The 15,997-nt window shown below is 48.1% G+C and overlaps 1 protein-coding gene across 1 annotated transcript; it reads left to right on the top strand.

Annotated features, from left to right (window-relative positions):
• The first annotated feature begins 12,001 nt into the window (after nt 1-12,001).
• Nucleotides 12,002-15,368, top strand: LOC135829913 (uncharacterized). Its single transcript, XM_065342295.1, has one exon. It carries the CDS (start codon nt 12,002-12,004, stop codon nt 14,732-14,734), a length of 2,733 nt encoding a protein of 910 aa, XP_065198367.1. The 3' UTR covers nt 14,735-15,368.
• Nucleotides 15,369-15,997: the final 629 nt, after the last annotated feature.

Below are 15,997 nucleotides of genomic sequence, written 5' to 3'. Positions count from 1 at the left end.
AAAATATTGTAGGAAATAGCCTAACATGATAGCAGGGTGTAGTACAAAGCAAAGAACGCTCAGTCAATGAATAACGTTAACGTTAGAATACAACAACGGGGAGGGGGTAAACAGCACATGACTGGTACTGTGGAGTACCGCAAACGTTCAAAGATTCCTGTAGTGTTCAGTAGTGGGTGCTACTGCTAGCAAGACAGAACGGGAGGCAGGCTTGTTTGAACTGGTGGTACTGGGTAATACCACGCAAGTCGGATGGCAGGGTGTTCCTAACTCATGATATAAGCTACTGGTCGACTTGCACGCAAACGAATGCCGATTCCCGCGATATGCAAGTCTTGACAGTGTTGCCTGTGACACGGTATGGTGCTGTATTCACATAACCTTGGTTTTATTATTACTATTATTATTTTGAGGGATTCCCCAAAGGCCGAAGCCTATATCAAGGGGGTCTCCGAGAAGAAATAGTGTACAATGCGTGTACAATAGGGTGCGATTCTTAAAAGGAAGAAAATATTAAGATAAAAAAAGATTAATGTGAAGAGGTTAAATAAGAAGTCTGAGTAGAAGCAAGCGAAAAAGTTTACTGGAATCCAACTATGAACTTTCTAATGAATGAAGTAAGACTGAACGGTGAACTGTTCTTTGCCCAGCTTTCTAACACGTGACCAGACCACACAAGTCCAAATCCCGTACATAACCGGCAGTCAAGCAGCACATGCCCAGCGAAGTGGTGACCATGGCTTTCTGGCCTGGGTTTCCCTTGCCAATGATGCGTGTACTCATGAGCAGTGAACGTAGGTTCTTTTGATAAAGAACGCCATATACAAGGTCTCATTCTGAGATTCACGAAACGTATTCCCTGATGAGCTCCTTCCTTGCCAACTTGCACCTAAAAGTAACGTGAATCATGAGATGAAGATTGAGCATGTGTGGTTATTGGCATCCAGAGCAGCGTACAGCCTACCAAAGCCTGAGAGAGACGAGCTCCTCTTCCAGTTATCGGAACTGCTTCACAAATTCATTCATTGATGCAAGTAAGTCTCTCTTTGACGCCCCTGTCTTCTTCGTTAAGATAACAGATGGGTATTTGTGGATGGTATGTGACTGGGGGGGGGGGGGGGGGGGACTCAACAGAATCACTGTCAGGAATAAACCATGACTTCCCTATATCGATGATTTGCTTGCCACCGTTCAGGGTGCCAGATATTTCTCTTATAGGCCTTTCACACGACGGGACAAAGTCACGTCTGTTCGGGCTCACGGGCGGATCACCAAGGCGATCATCAAATGGCGGGAAATCTGAATCCGTAGACCCGACGGTCTGCCCGCGACACCCTGACCCCCTGGCTGTGCATTTTCGTTTTCGATTTCGTGTTTCCTGTACTGGTTTGGCTTGTGTTCGCGATCGCGTCTTCTCACTGAGCGTTTCCTGAACAGCAGCACAGGTCCGACTTTCTGAACAATGGCCACCCGGACATTCAGCCCAGAATCCGAAATGATGCTTATCGAAATCTACTGCTCCCTACTTGAATCGACTGATAAAATGATGATGACGCGAGCAGCAAAAGAAGACAAAGCAACAAAACGGCTGAACGGCCAAAAGGATTTGGGAAATCGAACGAGGCACTCCAAACCCTGTAGGCTGTGAGCCGATTGCCCTGTCCGGACCCAGTTGCCCAAGGCCACGGAAAACAAACAGCAAAAATAGAGCAAAGCTACGCGGATTTGTCAAATCCTTGGTCCTAGAAATCCAGTCAAGAACGCCAAAGCAACAAAGTCGTCTTTTCAGTCTTGTTCTACTCCAACATCAGGCAAAGAGAGTTTGAATTTTCCCAGGAGGCATGAAAATAAAAAATATTTTGATTTATTTCCATCAAAACACGTGCCTCCATTACAATTACCTAGGCAACAGTCAAATCGTGACCGACTCGCGTGCGCCGTGTCGGCAGAGCTAGTCGTCGTGTGAAGTGTCTTGCCGTGGATCGTAGAACCATGGTATCGTGAAATCGTGAGCACGAACCGTCGTGTGACAAGGCTATAAATTGGATCTACGTTCGGGCTATAAGCAGGATCGGATTAGACAGGAGGATGTTCCCACGTTTGCGACAAATACCCCAATTTGGAGTTATTCGGTTTTAGTCTAGCCATTACCCCATCCACATTTCATCCTCTTATGAATTCAATACGTCACGAGTTGTTGTATTACTGGACGACATGCAGTTCTCCACGAGCTGTCGTGGACGACATCCTATTGCACAGCAAAACATGGAGTGAACATTTGATGCATGTTTCTACTGTTCTTCACACTGTGCGAAAGAAATTGTTGTACTGCAAGGCATCAAAGTGTGAGTTGGGTTTTCAAGATGTGCTGTTCTTGGGACACATGATCTGTGGACAATCAATCTTTCCTGATCCGAAGAAGAGTGCAGCTGTACAAGATTGGCCAGCACCATCCTCTGTCAAAGAAGTAAGAAAGTTCCTCAGTTTTGATAAGTACTTCAGTCGTTTCATTGATCATTATTCCACCATTTTTCGGGATGCTTAGAAGAGTTTAAAACACGCAAAATACATATTTGGATGGGGACATCACTATTCAGACGGTATTTAAAAATTTATGATATTCTTTGTTCCACGCTCCAGTATTGAGATTAGCTGATGTGTAAAGTGCGTTGAAAGTAGATACAGATGTCAGTGACTTTGCTAATGCAGGAACACTTCTATAGCAAGGAGATACACAACATGATTGCCTTCCATACAGTTACGTGTGAAAGTTAGAAACTATCAGCTGCCCAGCACAACTACATGTGTATGTACGTGTATACTGCAGCAGAAAAAGAGAAACTTTAGCCGCTGGGCAACCGTTGAGACGTTGCGGCGCTGTATGCAACCCCATGGAGGGACTAGAGTGAATGACCTCCGAGTTCATCTTGTGCGTACAGAGATGGGGTCTGATCGTCAGAATTGGGAAGACGAAGTGCATAGTGGTGGGTCAACCAAAATCAGTTTATCCAGTTCAACTCCATGGTTACAGTATGATAGACAAGTTGGACGAGTCCCGGTACCTTCTATGCTGATGAAACGGTGAATGAAGACCTCGCTTCCCGCTTGGCCCAGTCTGTGCGAACTTCTCAGGTCTCTAATAATTATTTCAGTGCGTAAGTCTCTCTGTCCACACCAAGCGGCTTGTGTACCGTGCTTTTGTCCTTCCTGCTCTCCTCTACGGTGCTGACACATGGCCCATCAAGTTGAGTCATATTCGCCTACTCAACACCTTTCACCATCCGTGCATTCTCACAATCCTCGGCATCTCTAGTAGAGAGCAATGGCAGGTGAGGTTACCGTCCACATTTTTATTATATATATTTTGAGGATTTCCCAAAGACGTAGTCTAAATTGAAGGGAGTTCCATTATAATGGGAGGCTGTAGGGTTGAGATAGCAGACAGTGGAGGGCTAATAATTGGTAATGAAAAGCCTAGCTAGAGAAATACAATTATGCTGAATGTTCCAAAATGCTCCTTTACTCAATAATACCTATAGCCTCTGGGTATGCCTTGAAATACGAATTATACCGAAACAGAAACACAAAAATTAATAAGAATAAGCGCAACGTTCAAAGAAGGAGGACAGAGGCATGTCAGTGAGGAGTGACATTGTGTTTGGTGTCAGAGAAGTGCGTGCAAATGTGACTGTGAAACAGGGACTGCGAGGCTGTGGCTCTCAGGTCTGCGGGTAAGGCATTCCAGACAGTAGCGGAGCGGAAGAGAAATGACCTCCCGGCGTGTTTCCCAACCCGTGGCAGAGTGAATGCGAGTTGGCGGCGGCGACTACGCGTGGGGCAGTATCCCGCTGCTTCAAAGAGTTCTGGTTGGGTGGTGACCAGATGGAAGAATTCCATTAAGCAGGCGATCTTCCTGCGCCAGGATAGATTTGGCCACCCCAGCTGTTTAAGCAATGATGACTTGGGCTCGTCTGATGGGCAAGGGCATCTCTCAAGCCGCATGACTGTGCAAGCTACTCTGGCTTGCAGCCGTTCAAAGGTGAGCCGCTGTGCAGCAGAGAGGGAGGACTCCCATACTGGGGCGGCGTATTCTGCTGTGGGGCGGACATACGTAATGTACAGCTTCCTGACGATGTCTCTTGTTAAACGGTCAGCCAAAGAGCACAGAAGAACGCAGCGCTGTCTAAACGTGCTTATTGTCTGTTCAATATGCTCCTGGAAGCTAAGTGTTTCACTCAACAACACTCCCAGGTGATGGTGACTGGTTGATGGCTGGATATCGCGGATGGTCTGCGGCTCCTTCCTCAGCGAATGAGATAACAACGGTTTTCGATGGGTTGAAGGTTCGGCCTACTCGGTCGGCCTAGGCAAATGTCTCCATTGGGCTGGTACCTTTGGTTCGTGCTTGGCCGACGGCGGTGTCATCCGCGAAAAGGTAAACATCAGCGTGCTGGTTGCGTTTCGAGGCACTGGGTAGGCTGTTGATATGTACCATGAAAAGCAATGGCCCGAGGTGGGAACCCTGGGGTACTCCAGACTTGACGGGACGTGGGGAAGACAGATGGTGTTGGACGCGGACGCTGAATGTACGCGTATCGAGGTAGTTCTTAAACCAACTCGTAGCCGGAGCATCGCAGATAGTCCCGAGTTGCTGGAGAAGCACGTCATGCGGCACTTTATCGAAGGCCTTCGCAAAATCGAGAAATGCAGCATCGTAAGGGATGCGTTTATCCATGGTCGAGGCGATCTTAGTAGTGAGCTGTATCAGCTGGTCAACTGTGGAGCGATCACGGACAAAGCCGAACTGTTCCGGGACAATGATGTGGTCGACCTCGAGATAGTGACCGAATTTGGTGGCGACAATCTTGTCTAGTGCTTTCGCAATAGCTGGGAGAAGGGTTATAGGGCGGTAGTTGGAGGGATCACACGGGTTACCTTTATTTTTAAATATGGGTATTACTGTTCCCAGCTTCCAGGCACTAGGAAACTCACCTAAGGTGAGGCTAGCGTTAAACAGGTTGGTAACAGAGGACGTTATACATGGTGCGAACTCTCGGAGGATCCTGTTCGAGATGTTCCCGCCTGTTGCCTTATGCTGCGGGAGCCTTCGAAGCACCCGGTACACTGAGGATTCGGCCAAGACTGGCAGGGAGAATAATTCATTCGGACAGCCGTCGGCTGGTGCTGGTATTGGACCTGTACCGTGAGCAGGAGTGCACTTCCGCTCAAATACCTTCGCGAGCATTTCTGCTTTCTCTGGTTCGCTCTGTGCCGTGTAGCCCTCACACGTTAGGTCAGGAACTTTATCTTTCTTACAGGAGATGTTGGCAAGTGTCTTGGCTTTCTTCAACCAAAGGTGGGTATCTTGCTCATCGTAAATATTCTCACTGAGGCGCTTGAAGTACAGGGTCTTGGCATTTCTTAACTGGTTCTGATATGCATTCCCCTGGGCCTTGTAGGTTAACCAGTATGCTACTGTTTGGTGGCGCTTGGCGGCACGGAAAAGGCGCTGCTTCTGGCGATGAAGGTGATGCAGATTTGGGGTGAACCAAGGCTTGGTTTGCTGTCTTCGAGATGAAACTAGTCTGTACGCTAAGCAGCTGGCAATGGCTTGTGTGATGCATGACTCCCATGCCCACCACGTACTCTCGATGGTGGAAGCACCGAGCATACACTCCCGGAGTGGAAGAGATGAAAGTTTCTGTCGTAGAGATTGAAAGTCAGTGTTCGCGTAGTCTGGTACAAAGCGGTTGCTTTGGGGTGCGCTTTCCTGAGAGATATTTAAAGATGATGGGACAGTGGTCTGATAGCGTACCTAGGACTTCAAGGTCGGAGATACGATGCTCTGCGTCTGTGATAACCAGGTCGAGAAGTGATGACTGGCTACCCGTAGCTGAGTATCGCGTTGCGGTGTTTCGGACAATTTGCTGTAGTCCAAGGTCGTCTAACAATCCTGCTAGCTGTTTGCCCTCTGCCGTATCAACATCTGTTGCGTTCCACTGTCGGAGTTTGGCATTGAAATCACCGAGAATGACTGTTGTGCCTGAGGTTGACAGTGCGTTGGCGATGGTGGACTGGAAGGACACAAAAAAGTCGTGTTTTTCTGCTGATGATCGGTGAGGGGGCCTGTAAAACATGTGCAATGTATTCTTTCGACTGTTCTGCGATTCTATAAATTCCACGCAAATGTGCTCCAGTGAACATTCAATGTCGGTCCGCCGGTGGAAATGGCACATAAGCGATTGTCGAATATAAACAGCAAGTCCTCCGCCTATCGCGGAGTGTCGGGCACCATCTCTATCTTTACGCAGGAGGCTGTATCCGGGAATTGAGATGGCTGCATCCGGCAGTGATTGGTAGAACCACGTCTCACAGAGGAATAGGAGGTCAAGGGACGAAGTGTGTAGTAGCGACTCAATGACTGGGATCTTGTGAGTGGCGCTTTGGCAGTTGAGTTGGCGTATCCTAAGGTGGAATGAATGTGTTATGGGCGTGTAGGGACATATGTTTAGGGCGCCGATCTTGAGAGACGCAGCGGTCTGGGTAGGTGGAGGGTGTACTGAAGGTGACTGTGCATGCGGAGTGGCAGGATTCCTAGGGGAGAAGGGTTTGGCAAGAGGGTTCAGCGGCATGAGTGTTCAGGAGGAGATAATTTACAGAAGAAAACGGAATATTCAAATAGAGCAATAGATGGGCTGGGTTCATAGAATGTGGACAGTTTTCTACGAGTACTTACTCAGTCAGGAGCTAGCGGCTTGAGCGTCGCTTAGTGAGCTGGCAGGGGTTGTCGTAGACATGGCTGAGTGAGCTGGTAGGGGTTGACATTGACATGGCTGAGTGAGCCGGTAAGGGTGGATGTTGTCATCGCTGAGTGAGCTAGCAGAGGTGGACGTCGAAATCGCTGAGAGAGCTGGCGGGGGTATACGTCGACATGGCTGAGTGAGCTGGCAGGGGTGGACGTCGACATGGCTGAATGTGCTGGCGGGGTATACATCGACATGGCTGAGTGAGCTGGCAGAGGGTTGCCGTCGATATGACGGGAGTTATCAGGAAGGACGATGATGACCATACCAACAACATGTCCCACAGAGACCGACCAGACTGGAAAGCCACATGCGTATCTTTACTGAATGACCTGACGTCATGACCGTAGGACGATAATCACGCATCAAACGAGCATTACCATCGGTAAGTCTAATAATGGATGTGTACGATATCTATTTTGTCGTTGACTGCTGGATGATGATCTTGGTGTGTTGGCATGTTGCTTGCATGCTAGGATAGAGTCTTGTGGATAGTCCTTGTGTTGTTGCAATATCTACATTTTCTTTTTTCCCATCTCTTTCCCAATGCTGGTTGTTGCGTTGCTGTTTGAGCCTCGGAACTGCTTCAGGGTAACGCACCGCTTCACCCGAACGTCAACGATGATCTGTGCAATATATGGACACTACATCAACTGGGTTCAATGAACAAAGTGTGCCCACTGCACAATACCATTCACCACAGAGAATGGACAAGTCAAAGCTGTCTCTCTCTCTCACTCTCTCTCTCTCTTTCTCTCTCTCGCTCTATCTCTCTCTCTCTCTCTCTCTCTCTCTCTCTCTCTCTCTCTTTCTCTCTCGCTCGCTCTCTCTCTCTCTCGCTCTCTCTCTCTCTCATTCTGTCGGTTGTTCTTTCGGACACTTTCTTGATGTTTCCCTTCAGTCTCCGTACCCCATTTTCTTTTTCCTCTCTGGTACTTGGTAGTTCATTTATTTGTGGTGGTGGTGATCTTTCTCAATCACGTGTCCTTGTCTAGATGTAGTAGGGACTTTCCCTCTGCCGTCTCTTGACTTAGTGATGAGAAATGACTGCTGTACAGCATAGCGTTCTGGGAATGAATGAATGTAGTGTTGTTATCACTAGACATTATGGTTTGTATGCAAGTACGTATATAGCTAGAACAGTGGTGTTGATGCCAGCCTGCAACACTACGCGTGACAAGATGATCCAGCGAGATGTCAGAGAATACCAGAGCAGCAGTGTCAACTGTCATGTGCAAACAAGATGCCTACGTGTGGTACAAGAGAAGGTAGGTAGTAGTTCATTCATATCAGATTACGTCATGTGTATATCAGATATGTAGAGTGTGAGAAATGTAGGTCAGCATGTATTGAACATTGCGGTACTCCATACATAACGGACAGAGGGTCAGACAAGCTAAGCCAGGGAGAAGTGGATAGATTGACATGGACATGACAGGCATGTCCAGGTCTCAATCATCATAAACACTATACATAGAGTATCTCCTGTGTTTTCAATACTCCAGCATATCACACTGTATCAAATACCTTTCTTCATGGAACACAATACACACGTAGAAATCTCATACAAATACTAAAGTAAACACAAGATAGAAAGAGGTTGTAGTGACAAGGTTGGTAGACAGTTTTACCTCCATGGTATCGCTGATGAGCGTGAAATTGTAGTCATTAGAAATTCTCAGTTTTCATTCATTCTCTTTCAGCTCTGTGTGTGTGTGTGTGTGTGTGTGTGTGTGTGTGTGTGTGTGTGTGTGTGTGTGTGTGTGTGTGTGTGTGTGTGTGTGCTCCTGTAGTTGGTCACGCGTTGATCCAGAGATGAGTGATACATACAGTCCATCATTATAATAGGTTCTATCAAGAGTAGATAAAGAGTGTGCAACTCCGGGATGGGTTAGCCCCCGGCGGAATTTTTTGTTGACGTAGTCATTTCGACGACGCACGCGCTGCGAGTCTTTTGGAAAGTTTTGCCTCGTGCACTTGGCCGGGCTTTACATTACAAGGTCGGTACCAAGCACGTGCTCTCACACTGCTCTGTGGCAAAATGCGCGTTCTTCTCAAAAAAGGTGACGTCAACAAAAAATTCCGCCGCGGTCGGGGGTATCTGCAAATTGTGCAGAAAAGATCCGGATTTGCACGCTCTTGTTTATCTACTCTTGATTCTATGATACATCTTTTCAGTACATTGCATCCAGATGGAGTCTGTAATGGTATCACGTGACGTTACAGTACTGGACGGGATCCGGCAGCCGCTGCCTTCTAATGAATGACTATGTTGATCTAGAAAGGCAGTGTATTGTCGAAAATTATTTTAAGTCTACTATTGCAAGTGTCGTCCAGCATACATTATAGTGAGTATATGCAGAGTGGGACAGCAGTGAGTGTGTGAAGATTGTAACTGAACAGAACCACATAAATAGTGATGTCCAGGCCAAACCATCACCAAGTATACAAACTTACAGAGACGTATGGTTTCCAGCGTGCCCAAGCCATGACATCCGTATAGCATGTCATCCGCATGCAAAGATCTAACAAACCTGACAGAACAACCTGTTCACACTGGTCTCCACCATCTCTTCTCTTTTCCATGTCCAGAAGGCTGTCTTGGTATGCTTGATCCCACTGAACTGGGTACGTTGTATCGTTCCTCACCATCCCTCACCTCTACAACATCATGACTCAATGTCCACAGCTTAGAACTTCGCTGTCCACCGTCAGTCATAATTATGAAGACCAAGGAAGGTAGGCAGTGAAGATAGGCCATATTCAGGGTGCTGCTGCTGCTGCTGCTGCTGCGGTGACGTTGTGTCAGTCATCAGCACATTCTCTGAAAGTCTGCATCGTGCCATGAACCAGGTCCGCGAGTCTGGAGTATTCAGCTGACTATCCATGCACCTGCCGTCCACTGAAGGCTCCTGGGTTCTAGCTGTCAAACAGTGAATGCAGAGATGGTTTTGTTCTGTGATATGGCAGCCCAGCCGACTACCATTACATCATGTCATTAGAGGTACATTGTATGTGAGTTGGTCGAGTCTAGCGTGTGTTTCTCAATAGACATTGTTACCATTTTACCATTCACGCTATTTTCCACTGTCGACCTATACCGTTTTGTGGGTGTGTATAGACATGGCATTTTACCGTTCACGCTATTTTCCACTGTCGGCCTATACCGTTTTGTGTGTGTGTAGACATGGCATTTTACCGTTCACGCTATTTTCCACTGTCGGCCTATACCGTTTTGTGTGTGTGTATAGACATGGCATTTTACGGTTCACGCTATTTTCCACTGTCGGCCTATACCGTTTTGTGTGTGTGTGTAGACATGGCATTTTACCGTTCACGCTATTTTCCACTGTCGGCTTATACCGTTTTGTGTGTGTGTGTAGACATGGCATTTTACCGTTCACGCTATTTTCCACTGTCGGCCTATACCGTTTTGTGTGTGTGTGTAGATATTGGCATTTTACCGTTCACGCTATTTTCCACTGTCGGCCTATACCGTTTTGTGTGTGTGTATAATAATAATAATAAACACAGCTCGCATCTTCCCTGAACCTGTTAGACAGGAGCAGAGTCGACGCATCTGTCAACAGTGTCAAGCCAAGTTAGTCTATCTCCTGCAGCTTGGAGAGCGCTCTCCACGGAGAGATCCGCTGCCTTCAGGTCGTGCCGAATCGTATCTATCCACCGCAATGGCGGACGGCCACGGGGTTTTTTTATGTCGTTTGTGTTGATTGATAGCTCCAGTGCTTGGAACGAGGCGGATTCCGGACCCTCTCGCACCACATGGCCAAACCACAGCAGCCTGCGTCGCCGACATGTGGCACTAACTGGAGATTGTTTTGTTTCTGTGTATAAGTTGTTATTGGTGATGAGTTGCGGGTAGACAATCTGCAGCAGTACGCGTAGCTTCCTCCGTTGCCATTTGTCCAGTTTGTCGTTCAGCAATTTGGACAGAGTCCACAATCCGCAATTGTATAGAAGGATCGGCATTATGAGGCAGTTAAACATACACAGTCGGGATTGAAAGGAATGCCGGCTCCAAGAAATCGAACCAAACGCCCTGTTTGCTTTTGAGATTCTCATGTCCACGTCTTCTGCAGAGCCCAATAGAGAACCCAGGAGTTTGATTGATCTCCATTCGTTGCTGTTTCTTGTAACATCAACATATTCAGTTTTCTGTGTATTGAGCTTGAGGTTGTCTTCGTTAAATATAGGTTCACACTCAGCAACAAGAGCCTTCGCCTCATCGTCATTTCGGTTATGCAGAGTAGTATCGTCAGCGTACTGCGTTGTTGGAGCAGGCATTGGTGAGCGAATTGTGCATCTTTCCCTGATCTTGCGCATTGTGCCTTCTGCATATGTTATGAACATAATAGGGGACATCGGGTCTCCCTGGACCACTCCGATGTTAGTTGGGAAAGGGGGACTCAGGGAGCCACTCAGCTTGATCCTGGCTGTCGTGTATAGACATGGCATTTTACCGTTCACGCTAGATCCAACGGTACTCGTACCCAACACCCAAAATAACGTCGGTTTGGCACCGTTTCGACGATGGAAAGCCATGTTTAGCGGGAGAACGAAACGGTGAGGTTCCAAGTTAGAGTTACGTCACATCTCACAAGTCGATCGTTGCATCAGGAGTCAGGACTCAGAAGCCGAACTGCTAACCGTGTCTCGAAAACACACGAAAACCAGTAGACTCGCCCTCTACACGCCGACCGTCGAAAATAGCGTGAATGGTAAAATGCTAACCATGTCTAATGTATGGGTTTTCAACTCTTTCGCACAGTCGAATCGGGCACATCCTTCGCGACTTTGGTCACTGGAGTGAAGTGCATGCATGCGCAACCGCGCAACCGCGCAGACGCTACAATGTCAATATGTAGATCTACAAGGGAGTCGTAAATTTATTTTTAAATTAATTTTTACGACTCCCTGCATGCAATAATATTATATGCAATGTACACAACTACACAGAGACTAGACACCAGCGAAAACTGATAATGCGCGCGGGGAAAGACCGAGTCGACGGCCAGCACGGCGCAGCCCCTGCCCCCGCGAGCCCCGGCTGCGGCCCCGTGTTCACGGCCTGATGTCAGTTTGATTGTACCACACAGTCCTGCACTCAGTTGTTCCGTTCACTTCATCCAGGTCATCAGGTTTCCATCACTGAACTGAGAAACTGGGCTTTGAAAGCAATGGATGCGAAGGCTCAGGAGCCCGCCGCAAAGCCCAAGGCTCTGCTGCCTTCGTTGGTGAAAGCGAAGAAGAAGTTGTTGGAACAGGCTGAAGAGTCGGGAGTTCAGCTGAGCGGCGGCCTCGCTTCCGATGATCACATTCCGCTCGAACAGATATTCGTGAATTTGGCCTTTGTGGCTGAAAAGGAATTGAAAAGAGACTTTGATGAAGCGTTCTCGACGTATGCTGAGAGTCGTGAACACGCAGTGCAATTTAGCAAAGCCGATCGAATTGAATTGAAGAACCTGTTTCGTGCCGCAGGTTCGAGTATTGACGACGTTTCCCATTCAAAAGGAAAATCTGCACCAGCAGCTACAGCGACCGAGCGACCGAATCTGTGTGGCAAGGTGTTACGGAATGTTCTGGCGTACGGATCTGCTGGTAGTGGCAAGACCACAGTGTTTCTGCTCATGGTTCTATACCTCTGGAGCAGAGGCGAACTGTGGCAGGAGGAATTCGATCTGGTCGTGGGACTGGAGCTCCGTAAAAAAGAGGTGAGAGCTGCCACTAGTCTTGCTGAGCTGTTGACTGTGAAACTGGCGAGCCAGGACCTGTCGCAGACTGAGATATTGGAGCTAGCAAGCTACTTCGAGGATTCTCCTGGCCGTCTATGTGTCATCATGGACGGCTTGGACGAATGTGATTTCGCCAGCTGCAGTGTGTTCATGAGTGACTTGCTGAAACGTGAGGGCATGGTGAAGACACACGTGATCGTCACAAGCCGTCCATGCCAGGATGCATATCAACTATCGCAGTGTGGCAAATATCAGCAGAAGATCCAAGTACTGGGTTTCTCACCGGAAAACGTGAGGGAGTACGCGGAGAAGGTCCTCGGTAAACAACGCGCTGAAATTCTGCTAGCAGAGCTGCAGAGCAAGCCGGATGTGTCATGTCTTATGGCAACTCCCATGTTTGCAGCCCTAACATGTGAGCTTTTCAAGAGCAGCAAAGGTGTGTGGAAGTGCAGCGCATCCCTGTACGAATCGTTGCTGCGCCGAATCGTAGAGCGTGCTGGTGGTGCGGTTTGCGAGTCGATTTCACTGGCACCCGGAAAAGTGGTCCAGTCGCTACAGGAACTGGGGCGTTTTGCGTTTGGCATGCTGCTGGTGAAAAGGATGGTGTTCAACACGTCCGACATCATCAACTCCCACTTGAGCAAGGATGCAATGAGCTTGGGTCTTCTGCAAACATGCCAGGGCACAATGTCTACGGACGCTCGGCAATACCGCTTCTGTCATCTGTCACTGCAGGAGTTCCTGGCGGCATGGTTCCAGGCAGAATGCGTTGTGCAGGAAAGACATCACAGCATTGCACTGGTACGGCGACTGGGCGCGTACGATGGCCATATGGCAATGTTCTGGAAGTTTCTCATTGCTCTATGCCCGGAAGACGTGTCGCTGACCATCATGGAGGAGCTATGGCGTGTGCAGTGTGCGGATCCCATACCACTGGATCCTAGCGGTGAGGCCGACAAATCCACGAAAGAAGCAAACGTATGGGCCAGCCAAGGGCGACATGAATGGGCTGCCGTTGATACTACCACAGCCTCTCAACATGCTGCTACTGCCGCTAGACGTGCTGCCACCGCCGCTAAGCTAGCCGAGGACATGCGCAACGACTCAAGTGTCCTGACCGGTGAGATGGAGATGGCAAAGGTCCACGACCGTCTTTGCCAGGTACTGAAGGCTGAGCACATGACAGTCCTCGCCGACATTCTCCTCATTCCTCGGCATGACCGTGGCAAGGGCCATGGTGGGCAACGTGTGCGCCGTTCCATGCCCATCAGCCGAGAGCCCACAGACGCGCTATTCCTAAAGACTCTCCTGACGGTGTGGATGGAGAACGGCAGTGTTGCAAATGGCACTGTGCTACTGGAAGCGCTATCCCAGGTGGATGCCGAGCTGGCGCGCCCGTGCGAGAGTCTCCTTCATCCCGCTGCTATGCTGCTGAGTCGTGAATCCCTGCAAGCTGCTCCTTCTCGCATTGTAAGTCTAGCTGATGCTGCTGCTGCTACTTATGCGCGTTCTTCTACACGTAGGTTGTTTGTTCATCTTGTGGTGGCATATCATGAGCATGCAGAGTATCACGGTGTGTCCTGCAACTGGACACACCCTTTCTTTCGTGCTATGCTTGCATCAAAGCTCATTCTCAATGGCGTTTCTCTTTCTTCTCATGAATGTGTTGCTCTCAGTTCTTTACTGCGTGGCTATACATGTAGTGATTTGGAGAAAGTCCACCTCTCATATTGTAGCATTGGCAATGAGTCATTTCACAGCTTATCAGCAGGCTTACAAAGGTTTAGCAGTGTAAGTGTACTAGATCTAGAGGAGAATGGTATTCATGATGGTCAGGCATTGTCCTCCGTGATTTCAGCCTTGTCCGCTAGTCTTGTGGTTGTGCGTGTCACTGGTAACCGTGTTGGTGTGAGTGGTTTTGTGTCGGTGTGCCGTGCACTTAGTCAGTGTAAGAATGTACACAAAGTCTTTGCCCTGTACATGTGTAGAGATGGTGCTGCACCGTTGTCTGTACTCTGTGATATGTTGGAGCAGTGTACACAGCTGGAAGTGTTGGGGTTGAGTGGGAATGTGTTAGTGGGTAGTGAGGATGATGAATTGAGATTCATTGAAGCAGTGAAGGTGTGTACACAGTTACGTCAGCTACTGTACAAGCAGAAATATTCGTCTGGAATTTAATTTCGTCTTTTTCGTCCAAGGAGCTTTTGGACTAAATTAAATGTAGGACGAATATCGATTTGTCCAGCTTTTCTATACACTCTTATGATCCATGGACGAAATTTTCAACCGGGCGAACTCCTTTTCTTTGGAGTTGGACGAAATTATTGACCGACGAAATTTTCTGCCTCTACAGTACGTAAACTGTGGGTGCTCGACTGTGGCTTGAGTGAGAATGTCTGTTCTTAACTTGTCACGGTGTTAACAGAGTGGGGGTGTTGGTGTGGCTTGGTGTGTAAGTATGTAGACTGGTTGTGTGAGTGTAATGTGATTGTGACAATGTATGTTGTGTTGTAATTTGACCACCCAGTCATGTAAACTCAGTAAATTTGTTGTAAATTTTGAGAAAATGTAAAGTTTTGTATTGTTTTGTTCCCCTGTATACCCCCTACCCCTAAACCCTGACCATGGATATGTTTTTTTGCCTGCTTTTCTTCTTGTACATATTATGTTTTTGCTTGCTGCTTGCCTGCTTACTACTCTAATGTTGAGGACTGTTGTGAATAGATTTCTGATGTTTTCATGCCTATAATCATATCTGCTGCTACTGCTATGCTATGTTGTTTTTTCATCATTGATTTATGAACTGATAGTAATTTCTATGTGTGTGTACAATGTTCTATATGTAATTTTGTTTATTTTCTGTCATAACTGGATGAGAAGACGTTGCTATGATGGTTATGTGTGTGCACGTGTGTGCATATGTGTGTGTGCACGTGTGTGCACGTGTATGTGCACCTGTGCGTGTACGTGCACCAGCACGTGACTTTATGCGTATGCGCGTGTGTGTGCTTGCGCGTGTGCTTGCGCGTGTGCTTGCGCGTGTGCTTGCGCGTGTGCTTGCGCGTGTGCTTGCGCGTGTGCTTGCGCGTGTGCTTGCGCGTGTGCTTGCGTTTCATTCGTGCACTTGTTTGGTTGTGTTCACCTGTGTGTATTTAAGTGCACGTTCACGCCCACACATTGTTAGCATGTGTGTGTGTGTGTGTGTGTGGATATGTGGATGCTCGAGCCCCTAGACTTTCTTCGTGTTGTGTGCCCCTGGACTTTGTGTTCATGTCTTCCTGTGTGTGTGTGTGTATGTATGTGTGTGTGTGTGTGTCGCACCCTGGAGATCGTGCTCGGCACAAATGTGTGGTTGAGCGGGCCAAGCCGATTGCTGGACAGCAAGGTTCTTGTCACTGTGGGGATTGTGGGCGTTGGTTTGGCAGCAAGGGTGGTCTAGCT

Source organism: Sycon ciliatum, chromosome 13 (assembly GCF_964019385.1).
Source record: "Sycon ciliatum chromosome 13, ocSycCili1.1, whole genome shotgun sequence".
In the NCBI taxonomy this organism is placed as follows: Eukaryota; Metazoa; Porifera; class Calcarea; order Leucosolenida; family Sycettidae; genus Sycon; species Sycon ciliatum.
Note: the sequence above shows the minus strand (reverse complement) of the source record. Positions and strands in the feature narration are given on the sequence as shown.